General features: G+C 39.9%; 1 protein-coding gene across 1 annotated transcript in view; it reads left to right on the top strand.

Annotated features, from left to right (window-relative positions):
• LOC134226492 (G protein-coupled receptor kinase 1) overlaps positions 1–12,419 on the top strand; it is a 543,976-nt gene that overhangs the window by 329,010 nt on the left and 202,547 nt on the right. Inside the window, exon 4 of the mRNA XM_062707302.1 lies at positions 7,069–7,142. Within this exon, the coding sequence (XP_062563286.1) occupies positions 7,069–7,142 (74 nt within the window). The remainder of the gene's footprint in view (positions 1–7,068; positions 7,143–12,419) is intronic.

Consider the following 12,419-nt stretch of genomic DNA (forward strand, 5'->3'; position numbering starts at 1 on the left):
TAACGAGTGGCCAATCCCAACAAAGATCCTTAAAGATCTTAATTTAGCCAAAAACAACCTACTTCAGCTGTTCCTCATAGACTCCGAAGCTACTGAATTGATCGACGTGAAAATTTGTAGGCAAAGGTTTTTGGTGCCGGGGAAGGTTCTTAAGGTGGTTCAAGCAAGACCCCTACCCCATACAAATGCAACACCAATTTTCTTCATAACTCGAATTTTAATCAGATAATAAATCAATTTTGAGCGAAACAAAGTTCGTTGGGTCTGCTAGTATCAGAATAAATGTAAATTCGAAATGTGACATGACAAAATTGTAGGATAACTTTTTTTAGGTCTTGATTTTACTTCTGGCCGTTTCCGGGGAAATCCGGAACTCGGAGGAAGCGTTATTAAAATTTGTTTTATATGTTGAGGTTCCATACCAAATCTATTAGTTGTACGCCCATCTCGACTTTTCGAAATCAGATCAAGAGAAAACAATCACAGGTTTGCTTCTAATATAATTTCGAACCTTATCGGTCAGGTTTGGAGCACCGGGGACCGGTTTCGGCGTAGATCTGTGCGGCGATTGAAATTTAATCAGCGGCGGCGTGATAAAAAATAGCCAGTGGTGCTGGCGTCACACCGTTGGCGACCGGTGGATACAGTGCGGCGGCGTAAAAATTTCTCCAGAAGATCCTCCGAGAATTCTTCCAGAAGTTTCTTCAGCACATCTTTCAGAAATTCCTGCAGAAGTACTTCCGGAATTTCCTTCAGGAATTCTTCCGGACGTTTCTTCAGCAATCTCTCCGTAAGTTTCTCCAGCAAATCCTCCGGAAGTTCCTCCAGCAATTCCTCCCGAAGTTCTTTCAAGAAATCCTTCGGAAATTCCTTCAGGATCTCCTCCGGGAGCTCTTCAGGAATTCCTCCGGGAGTTCCTTCAGGAATTCCTCCGCAAGTTCCTCCAAAAATTCTTCCGGAAGTTCCTCCAGGAATTCCTCCGAAAGTTCCTCCAGGAATTCCTCCGGATGTTCCTCCAGGAATTCTTTCAGGAATTCCTCTGCAAGTTCCTCCAAGAATTCTTTCGGAAGTTCCTCCAGGAATCCTTCTGAAAGTTCCTTCACAAATTCCTCCGGAAGTTCCTTCAGAAATTCCACCGGAAGTTCCTTCATAAATTCCACCGGAAGTTCCTTCAGAAATTCCACCGGAAGTTTCTTCAGAAATTCCTCCGGAAGTTCCTTCAGAAATTCTTCCGGAAGTTGCTTCAGAAAATCCTTCGTAAGTTCCTTCAGGAATTCCTCCGGAAGTTCTTTCTGGAATTCCTCCGGAAGTTCTTCCATGTATTCCTTAGGAAGCTCTTCCATGTATTCCTTCGGAAGTTCTTCCAAGTATTCCTTCGGAAGTTTCTCCAGGAATTCCTCCGGAAGTTCCTCCAGGAATGCCTCCGGAAGTTCCTTCAGAAATTCTTCCGGAAGTTCCTTCAGAAATTCCTCCGGAAGTTCCTTCAGGAATTCTTCCGGAAGTTCCTTCGGAAGCTCTTCCAGGATTTCCTTTGGAAATTCCTCCAGAAATTCTTCCGAAAGATCCTCCGAGAATTATCCAGGAACTCCTCTGGGAGTTTCTCCTGAAAATCCTCCGGAAGTTCCTCCAGAATTCCTTCCGAAAATCACATGAATTTGCTCTAAACCTCAGCTTCCATAAAAATTTCAGTGGAAATTCAATTGCGATTTTCCCCATAAAATCTCACGCTCAAAGACATGGAATTTCTTCTATAAAATCATCAATTTTTCTCAAAATTCCACGAATTCATTCAGTTATACCTCGAGAAATTCCTGCAAAATACAGCACAAATTTTGAATGATCACGCAATCGTTCTGTGTACTTCTCGACAACACAATCACAAAGTCTTCATTTACTCACAGGCTGTATAGTACACAAAACGTGGAATTCTCAAATATTCTGAATCTTAACACGAACGGAATTAGCCAAAAACTTGTCAAATTTCCGAACTTGTTTTTAATTCAATTCAATTCAAATTTAATTCAGAAACAATTTAAGGCCGAAACAACAGACGAATTCCAATAGAAACTTCAGATTCTGAATGCAATTCCTTTATTTTCTGAAGAACAATTTCTAATTTTTTTGAAAAATTTAATGTCAGAAGGATTGTTTTAATGTTTGGCCGTGCAAACGTCGTATAAGCAATAAAGAATTTAGTGGTCAAGTTGGTCTTACAAACAGGGTTACTGATTCCTACATAGCATCATCTTTCGCTTGAGATGCCGCTCAGTTATGAATACCACAGCTTTTGTTCGTGTGTCTTCGTCACGCGTGAGAACACGATACGCAATGAACCAAACCATACATTTTGGGCTTCCCTTTTCATCCGTGCTTTTGCCAATCACTGAGTTACCAGTATCTGCAAATTGGAAGCAAACGGCACTCACCAGTTATTCGTATCTGCACGGATTCTTGCTTTGCGTATAAAGTGTTCATCGGATTCCTTGTTGATTGCATCACGAGCGATGGATCGCCAAAACGCATCGCGAGTGATGATGATTGGGTATGATTGGAAGTTGAAGGGAGCGTTACACAGGATTCTCTCTATAAAGGTTCTGCTTTAGCCTTTCGGAACATTTGAAGCGCGAGCCCACGAGCTTTGTATTTAGTACATTTAGACGTTAATTATTGTTATATCGCTTCAAACTTAAAAGATAGACGCTTACAGTCTTCATTAAAGTTATTTGGGAGATCTAGGGCTTTTAGTTGAAGATGAGTTCAGGGATGCATCCGCTTGACAGCGGTAGCGTATGTGCGACGATGTAATGGGGTCGAAACTTATACGATTTTACTCTTTGAAAGGCAGACGAATCTAAACAATAAATTAACAGTAAACCAATAACCAATAAATTAACAGTAAATCTTAAACGAGTAAAACCAAAAAAAAGCAACGCATTTTTCACGTTAAACACCTTATAATCTAACACAGGAGATACAAAATAATTAATACCAATGGGAAAAAGTATAACTTAGTCGTTTTTTTTAACGAATTACAACTGAAAACCCTTCTTTCACTCGAAACTTACGACCTATTTGTAAAAAATTGACATTTCAATTTTTATGGCTTAAATTCATCTGGAGTGTTACTAGATATGGAATATAGCTACTAGATTTTTTTATTCTTTATTAAAGTGATTTTTAAATAATTATAAAGTTCATCACTGATAGTACTCGTGTGAATTTTTTGTTCCGAATTTCATATTTGTGATTTTTTATTATTTTTAAACTTACTCACTCGACTCCGAGAATAAATATCATGGAAAAATTGGATTAATGCATACCGTCGTCGGGGGTGACAATCGGTCTGGGGTGAGAATGAGCCAGCGTCCTCGCCGACAGTCTGGAGGTCGAAAAAAATCGTTCAAAAAGGTCTCTTATAATTCAGTTTTCTTGTTCTCAGATATACTAAATCAAATCTTCAATTTTATGTAGCTGAAACAGTGACCCATTCTCATCACCATTTGAACCACTGTTTCCCTCGAAGACGGTACCTTATAACACAGAGAACAGACATGGAGGCTCGAACAAAATTTCTAGATTGCTAATGATACTATTGGTTGATTGTACATCATTCGATCTATACATCATTTACCCCATTTACCCTATACACATTGGCGGAGCCAGAGTTATGGTAATGGTAATGGTGGGGGCACCAGTAACTTCAATACACATCAAGTCTCACTGGCATATAAAAACGCAGATTTCACTTTAGATTAGGAAATATTTGAAATTTAGTGCGTTGGCTAATCTGATTGGATCTTTATATGTTCCGTAAACTCGCAAAAACTGTCCTAGCCTTCTTGATCCGTGCTCTTATGCTTAGTTCCGCCGTCCGAAGCTAAGTGGCTGCCAAATATTGAATGTTTTCGACGAAGGATTTCTCGACATTTTTAATTTTCTCCAAGAATTATATAAAAAAAACTCCTACAGGGAAAGCCCTCCGTGATGTCTATGATAACTTTGGAAATTCCGGAATTTACTTTAGAAATTTCTTTGGAACTTTTTTTTTGGGAATTTCTTTGGAAAATCCTTCAAAAAAATCGGAAATATCTTCGTAAAATATTGCAATTCGATAAGAAATTCCTATGAAATTAATATACTTCCCCCATTCGCATATATACCAGTCCCATGCCGTTTTAGTCGCATACAGATATAATAGCCATTGATGTTTCAAATCGCATGTTTCATATAAAGTTTCAAAAAATCTAATAATGATGTTTTACATTAGATGTTATTAAAATTTTACTGAGTAGTTCATCATTCGATAGATTACCGTGAAACAATTTAGTTAGGGTTAAACAGTTTGGTTCTGCGAAGTCAGGTTGTGCAAATTCTTAATGGAACTATTATGCGAGTACTTTCAATATTGAACGCACATGACTTTGTATTTTTGGACATACAAGATCAGTACTATCTATTCCCGAGTAGACGATAATAGTTCAATAATATCAAATGTTGATAGGATAGCACAATAAGATATGGACATGATTGATATAAGAGAAGGGTCAGGCGATAATATCAATATTTTGCACTAAAATATCATGAGAAGACCAACTTATGCTATTTGTAATAAGTGATCAATATCATGTGCCATTAGTTCTTATAGGTTCTTATTCATAGCATATCTTGATATTTTAATGATATTTCGGTGTAATTTTTTGAAATATTTGCCTGTTCTTTTATCTCTTATATCAATTAAGTCCACATCATGTTTTATTATTCTGTTCATGGCTTCTGCCCGGGTTGGGTTAACTCAAAAGTGATGAAAAGTGAAATTTTACTGTTATGTGAGTGGGGCAGTATAGGAGTTTCGATGAAAATTTATTTAGGAATCCTTTCTGAAATTTCTTTATAAATGCTTTTGGATTCTTTCAATTAATTTAGTATTTGTATTTGGTGAAATTCCAGAAAACGTCTTGATGAATTGTTCCAGAAATTTCTTGGAAATTACAGGAATTTCTTCAGAAAATAATTTGGAGATTTTTACAAATTTTTTAAGACGTTCCTTCGGAAATACTATCAAAATTGGCGTATATAATCAAATTTCAGAATGAACATTCAATTTGGTGGGTCACGTGCCCCATCACGCCCTAGCTCCATCAGTGCCTATACACTAGCGCCGTTAAATTATTGAATTGCAGACTAAACTTACTTCCATAATAATGGTTCTTATCTGTTCTTACAAACCAAATGGATTTTTGGTTTTGTGAAGGCTGCCTCAAAAAATTGTCCTGTTCCGCCTCAAAAAAATGAGCGGAAATCATTTTGTTGAATGGTTATTTGAGGAATACATGTTGGTTCGCTATCGATATATGACTTGAGTAAAAAAGTCTTTGAGGTCATTGAATGTCTCATAAGACTGTCACTATAGAACGTCGTCAGTTGCAGTCTAGTAAAAATTCTGCTGAGGCCTACTACACATGATGGTATAACTGCAAATATACATTACCAGGAGACAGATGGTGTTATGTTGTTGCGTATTTGTATCAATGTGGTTCAGCTTCAGCATAAAAACTAGCTGTATCTGCTGTTCAATATAGTAGATTTTCTAATTTACTTCCACACACACGAGGTGGAGAACAGCCTTGAAGAAATTTAAAGTAAATAACTAGAGTTTGGTATGGAGACATAATGAAAGCTCTTTTATTGTTTTGAACTGAAACCTATTAAATATTCCAAGCATTTTTTATTTGTATTTTATATCGATGAGATGCGTAGTTGATGAGAACTACGCGTGGTGAGAATGGGTGATTTGTCCAAACAAGGAAATTAATTATACTTTAAATGTTGTGGCGCCATCTCTTTTAAACAGCACCCCCGTTTTAGTACAGGTTCCCTGAAGACAAATTGGAAGAAGGACTCCGCACCCTATTTTAGAAATCTAAGACTTCCGTTTGATGCCAACATATCGAAAACCTATTGGAAAATGCATTTTGCTATCACAATAATTAAATAATGTTCAATTTGTCATGCTATCAGAAATCTATGGTAAACTACGACGAGCAGCGATATCATTTGAACCTCGCTCCATACCTTCCATACCTAGGTAGGTAGGTATATTATTCTCCACCCGCATCGCTTGCTTTCCGTTGCAATGTTTGCCGGCGGACTGCGATGATTCAATTTTTCTATCATCATCACCACTCATCGCCATTCATCATCGCATCCGATCGCAAATCTCCAAATTCCGCTGGAGATAAATCGAGGCCGATGCAAAAGCAGTACGAACAGTACAACGCTTTTGCACACACCGGAGTCACTCACCACATGGTGATGAATCAAACCCGAAGTTAATGCAGTACGAATAAATACAAAACATATTCATACAGGATTCACTCGTTAGCTTTGGGAAGATATATTTTGTGCAGTTCATTCGGGATGCATCATTTATCGTTCTTTTCCGATTCCGTTCGCAAAGTATGAGTGAATGCGAGATACTTGATGCGATTTCCAGTAACCCTGCTTACAAATACATTTTCCCATGACGGTTTTCGTACTTTTTCGTTAGAAATCATTTCCATGCTAGTTTGCAGCTGTAGGTAGCTTGTCATCTAATGATTTATATTTACAGAATTTATCGGAATTAAGAATAAATGTTGCATAATTGGAAGTAGATATTGTCCAATGAATTTTACTGAAATATGTATTTCCGACCGGAAATTCAATTCTGGATAATTATTCGATATTTACAATAGGGCTTAAAAAGCCGAATTTCTCAGTAACTATGACCTGGTATTGTTCAGAGGTGATACCATGATAATTGGTATTCTTGGGTATATGAAATCGTACAAAAGCACACATCAAGCATGCAAAATTAATCATTTCACGTTGCTTTTGATTTTCAGTTTTTCTGTCAGTTTCAGATTCACACATTATAAAAAACGGATTGAACAAAATTAGGCAAATATCTGTCTAGAATTTACCAGAAATTAATGTCATTGAATGAAACCATACACTACAAGTTATTTTTTATTTATCAAATTTTAAAAGAATTGCAGTCTATTTTCGCTTTTTCTTTTTCATCCTCAGGATACCTCCTATTCAGAGATTTCTGCGACAACGTCTCAGACGAACCGGTGCCACATTTAAAATTCTACGAAGAGGTGAGTAACATTGTGATACAATTTTTCCTGAGGATTGGTCGTTTCTTATTCTCTGGAAGAGGAATTCGCGTGACACGTGCGTTTGGCGAACCGTGCTGGTACTTCAAATCTGGTGACACGTCCTCCCGTTGATCGCTGTAGGCAGTGTTGTACAGTGATGTAATTCGTTTTCCACCACGAGGCATCTCACACAATAAGCACTTTCGCATGTAACATTTATATCATTCACATATCTCTGGCATTCAAGTTAGCTCCATATATATGACCAAAAACAGGCATATTGTAGTTGCTGCAACGAAATCGTAAATAAGTGCACTTCGGGAGTCAAAGAAGTTTAAGAACAAATGTTTGAAGCAGTTGAGGTTGATTTGGAAACATTTATGAAACAATTGTAGTTATTTTAATATAACTTGGAATATATCGAAATATGTTCAGTCGAATCCATGACACCATAATAGTCTTCCAGAACCTAAATCCAATGTTAATTTATTGGATTGTTGATGTAGAATTTGCAAGTCAAATCTAGGATGAATTCTTCTGTTTGGATGAACAAATCCAGTTTATAAAGAAAAGGCCAAACGTTATGGCAAAAACAAAAATGTTAATGTCATTTTGAAATTTATTTTGAGCTTTTTAGTGGAATGTCTTCACTTGTCATAAGACGAGTTTGTACAATCCCATTGAATTCCACCACTTAATTGTATCTTGACAGATACGTATTTCGACCTCAACAGTAAGGCCGTCTTCAGTGGCTCATACTTGACTCGACTTCGAAGTCGAGTCAAGTACGAGACACTGAAGACGGCCTTACTGTTGAGGTCGAAATACGTATCTGTCAAGATACAATTAAGTGGTGGAATTCAATGGGATTGTACAAACTCGTCTTATGACAAGGGAAAAATGTTAATGTTTCACGTCCTGCCATTAAAACTAAAATGTCTGAATTAAGCAAAATTGGAATGGAAAATGTTAAAGATCCCAGTGAGCAAATGTGTATTTATTGAATGACGGCAGGTACCCATTTATTGTAGAAAATTCAATATTAGTTGAAATTGATTAGATATGTCCCATCGTATATGTTGAACCCAGCAAACCAGAATTGAAAGGATTTTCCTGTATAAAATTGTCTACTCTACTATGATCGCTGGCTTTTCATTTTCGCTTCGTTGCTTCCATATCGCCATTATATCGTCATCATCATCGTCGTCGTCGTCGTCGGTGTCGTCGTTATTTCAATCTTCAATATGAAAGCTCATCGAACTGGAACTGAACTACCTTCTACCAATCCTACCTCGCCACGGCAGACAGCCACAGCAGGAAGGAAACCTGTTGGCATTTACCACCCATTCGGAAGGTCGCCCTTTCTCCCACCCCGTGCCTCGATCCGTGCTTCCCTCGACTGCTTCGCATCCGATTTTCGTCGGTCTGCTGATTTTCTGGTTCGTAAAAACAAGCCCCCTGGAAAGGGAAACAGTTATGACCCAGAGTCTATATTTCGGAGAGCATTGCGACCTGCCATTTTCGTGTGTGAGCGGGGTTTCCTTTCAAGCTTTTTTCTTCCTTCAATTTTTCGTAACCCAAAATAGAAAAGTATGCAAATTCTTCGCCTCCTGCTTCTGATGGTGTTTCGGTCCATAGCTACGACGGCTAGTGTGGAACCAAATGTTCCGGACGCACATTTCCAAGCTACGAAAGCGTTTAGGGCCTTCTCCGGCATCTCGGCAGGAGCCAATTAATTTAGATCGGTCGGTCGATGGGGGAAATGGCCCGGCAAAAATTAGGTTTCGGAAAATATTCCAGCCTATTGGAAAAATGGTCACAGCTCAGCAGCGACTGCGGGATTTGCTAATTAGAACATTTCGGTCGAATTCATACAAAACAAAATTGCGTAATCAAAGTAACCAATGGTGGAAGATGTCCAGCAAGAGCCCACTGCGATCATTTTAGAATCCGTTTACCAACGACTTGGCATGACCTGAAAGATAATCAAATAAATAGACCGGCTTCAAATCTGAATATATATGGAAAAATTTGCTGCGCTGTGTAAGTTCATTTTTCAGCGAATGGCGCCTCCTTTTATCGCCGATATCCGTGGAAGTGCCCGTTCATCATTTTTCTCGAATGTCACACTGCCGGGCGCGCGGAGCCGTAGGACGACAATTCGGGCTAAAATGAACTTTCCGGGCAAAGCACTTGTCGGGCGTGGGCCCGAGGAAAACGATCCCGAATTTTCCAATTTAAATGGAAATTAGTTTTTGTAGGTACCGCCAAGCATCGCCGAAAGTGGAATAAGTGCGACGACGATTTTTCGTTTCGTCGGACGCGGTTGGTGGCGGGTGCTTCTGCTGCGATTTCGCCCCAGAACTGAGTGTTCCTCTTCACCGAAGTAGGCGACGTAGTCAATCACGCAAAGCTCAACGACCATCGGCAGCGGCACCGAGACACACCCCTTGCGAACGAAGCCTGGCTATTTTACTGTCGTGTTGATAATGGAGCTTTTTTTTTCAAGGGACACGAAAAAACCGCGCCGTTGGTTTATGCTATTTTATGTTTGGGACACCCAGACATCCATTAGGCGTAGGACGGTGCGGCGCACGGATGATTGGACACAAATGCGAGCGGATGACGGTGGAAATTTTGTCCCGTTGCACGGTCCGTGGGAATTTGCTTCTGATTTTACGTCGATTTGATGAAGGTTTCGAATGATCTATATAAGGGGGTTTGTGTCACACTTTTTGGAACATGGCCGTCGAAAATGGAATGATTTGTGGTTTTTTCCCACTCGTTGTACATGAACTGCTTCCGAGACAGGAGTGGCGATGCAATAGTGAAGTGTAGTAGCTTTTTATTTATTTATTTATTTATTGACTCTGCTGAAACAGTTGGAGAACAATGGTATTTGCGTGATGCTATTAAATTTATTGCCGCGAACATGCACAGTTCTGTATAACATGTTTGAATTAAACAAGCGGCTTTTTTTGTCTATTTTATTAGAAACTAGTTGACCCGGCAGACGTTGCCCTGCATAGTAGGCGAGAATGTGCATTCCGAACTGCCCATGCAAAGTTCGCATAGGAATCACAATTTCAGTTTTCACGGTTTGCTCAACTTTACTCGTAATTTTCCCATTAGGAAATATCATATAAACCCGTCGGAAACTATAACGAATGTTTCTGCTGAAGAAATGAAAAAAATCCATCCAGCCGTTTTCGAGTTATGCGGATACGAACACAGAGCATTTCATTTTTATATATAAGATTTGCAATTGCAATTGCTATTTATAGATTTCCGTAATTTTTGTTTCCAATGGAAAATATTATTTTTTATGGAAACTCTGCTCCTACACTGCCGTCATACGCATATTTGTCCCATGTTTGCGGGGATTTCCTATATACATGTGACAGTTATGCGTATAACGGCAGTACAGAAATGTTAAACTGAGCTTCCTCGAAAAATTCTTCTGAATTATCACAAATAATTTGAGTATTCACACGGAACAGGCTGAACACTTTTTTGAATTTCCAAGGGAGGTTCAATTGAATGTCCATAATTCCATGTTGTTGTTGATGGGCTACAGCTCTTCGATGAACCTACGCCGAATGGAGTATCCTTCTCCACTGGACTCGATCCTGGGCCAATCGGTTCCAGTCGCCCTGAACATTGAGCGCCCTCAGGTCCTCTTCAACTGCAAAAAGCCATCGTGTACGCGGCCTTCCACGAAGCCTGCGGCCTCTTCCGGGTTCTCTACTGAATATTATCTTCGCTTGACGTTCTTCCGGCATACGAACAACGTGACCAGCCCACCGTAGTCTGCCGTGTTGTATAAGCTTAACAATATCCAGCCCTTTATACACCTGGTACAATTCGTGATTCATGCGACGCCGCCAGATACCGTTCTCCTGTTTACCGCCGAGTATTGTCCGCAGCACCTTACGCTCAAACACTCCGAGAGCTCTCCGATCAGCCTCCTTTAACGTCCATGTCTCATGGCCGTATAAAGCCACCGGAAGAATCAGAGTAGTATACAGCGCGAGTTTTGTTTTCGTTTGCAGACTACGGGACTTAAGCTGGTTACGAAGTCCGTAATATGCCCTATTTGCAGCTGCAATACGCCTTTTCACGTCGCGGGTAACATCATTATCGCACGTCACTAATGTTCCAAGATACACAAATTCTTCTACCACTTCAAATTTTTCACCATCCAGCACTATTTCGCTACCACCACCACTAATGAACCCACGTTGATTGCCAGCGACCATGTACTTCGTTTTGCTGGTATTGATCGTGAGTCCAATCCTCGCTGTCTCCCTCTTAATAGGCGCAAAAGCCTTTTCCACGGCACGGCGATCAATTCCGATAATATCAATATCGTCCGCAAATCCCAGGAGCATATGCGATTTTGTGATAATGGTACCGCTTCTTTGCACACCAGATCTCCTAATCGCTCCCTCGAGCGCTCTATTGAACAGTAGGTTCGAGAGTGCATCACCCTGCTTTAATGCATCTAAGGTAACAAATGACGTCGATATTTCATCCGCAACCCTTACACTTGATTTCGATCCGTCCAACGTTATACGAATCAGCCGTATCAGTTTCGCCGGAAAACCATGTTCAAGCATAATTTGCCATAATTCATTCCGTTTCACTGAATCGTACGCCGCCTTGAAATCAATAAACAGATGATGTGTCTGCAAGTTGTACTCCCGGAATTTATCAAGGATTTGTCTCAGGGTAAACATTTGATCTGTCGTTGATCGGCCCTCACGAAAACCCGCTTGGTATTCGCCGACGAAGGACTCTTCAAGCGGTCTCAATCTGTTGAACAGAATACGGGACATAATTTTGTACGCCGAATTAAGGAGGGTTATTCCTCGGTAATTGGCGCACTCCAGTCTGTTCCCTTTCTTAAAGAGAGGGCAAATGAGGCCGTCCAACCAGCTAGCAGGCATTTCCTCGTCTTCCCATATTTTCGACATAATATGGTGCAGAACTTCATAAAGCTGCTCACTGCCATGTTTGAGAAGTTCAGCCGGGAGCTGGTCCTTCCCCGCAGCCTTATTGTTTTTCAGCTCTTTGACAGCTTTTTTAACCTCATCTAGTGTAGGTGACTCCACAGCTTGTCCATCGTCGCTTATATTTATTCTGTTCACCGATGCACCGTCACTTCCTGCATTCAACAAAGTCTCGAAGTGTTGCTTCCACCTGGCATCCACTTCAGTTTTATCTGTCAGCAAATTCCCTTGTTGGTCGTTGCACATGACGGGAGATGGCGCTGTC

The sequence above is a fragment of the Armigeres subalbatus genome, chromosome 3 (assembly GCF_024139115.2).
Source record: "Armigeres subalbatus isolate Guangzhou_Male chromosome 3, GZ_Asu_2, whole genome shotgun sequence".
NCBI classification, from domain to species: Eukaryota; Metazoa; Arthropoda; class Insecta; order Diptera; family Culicidae; genus Armigeres; species Armigeres subalbatus.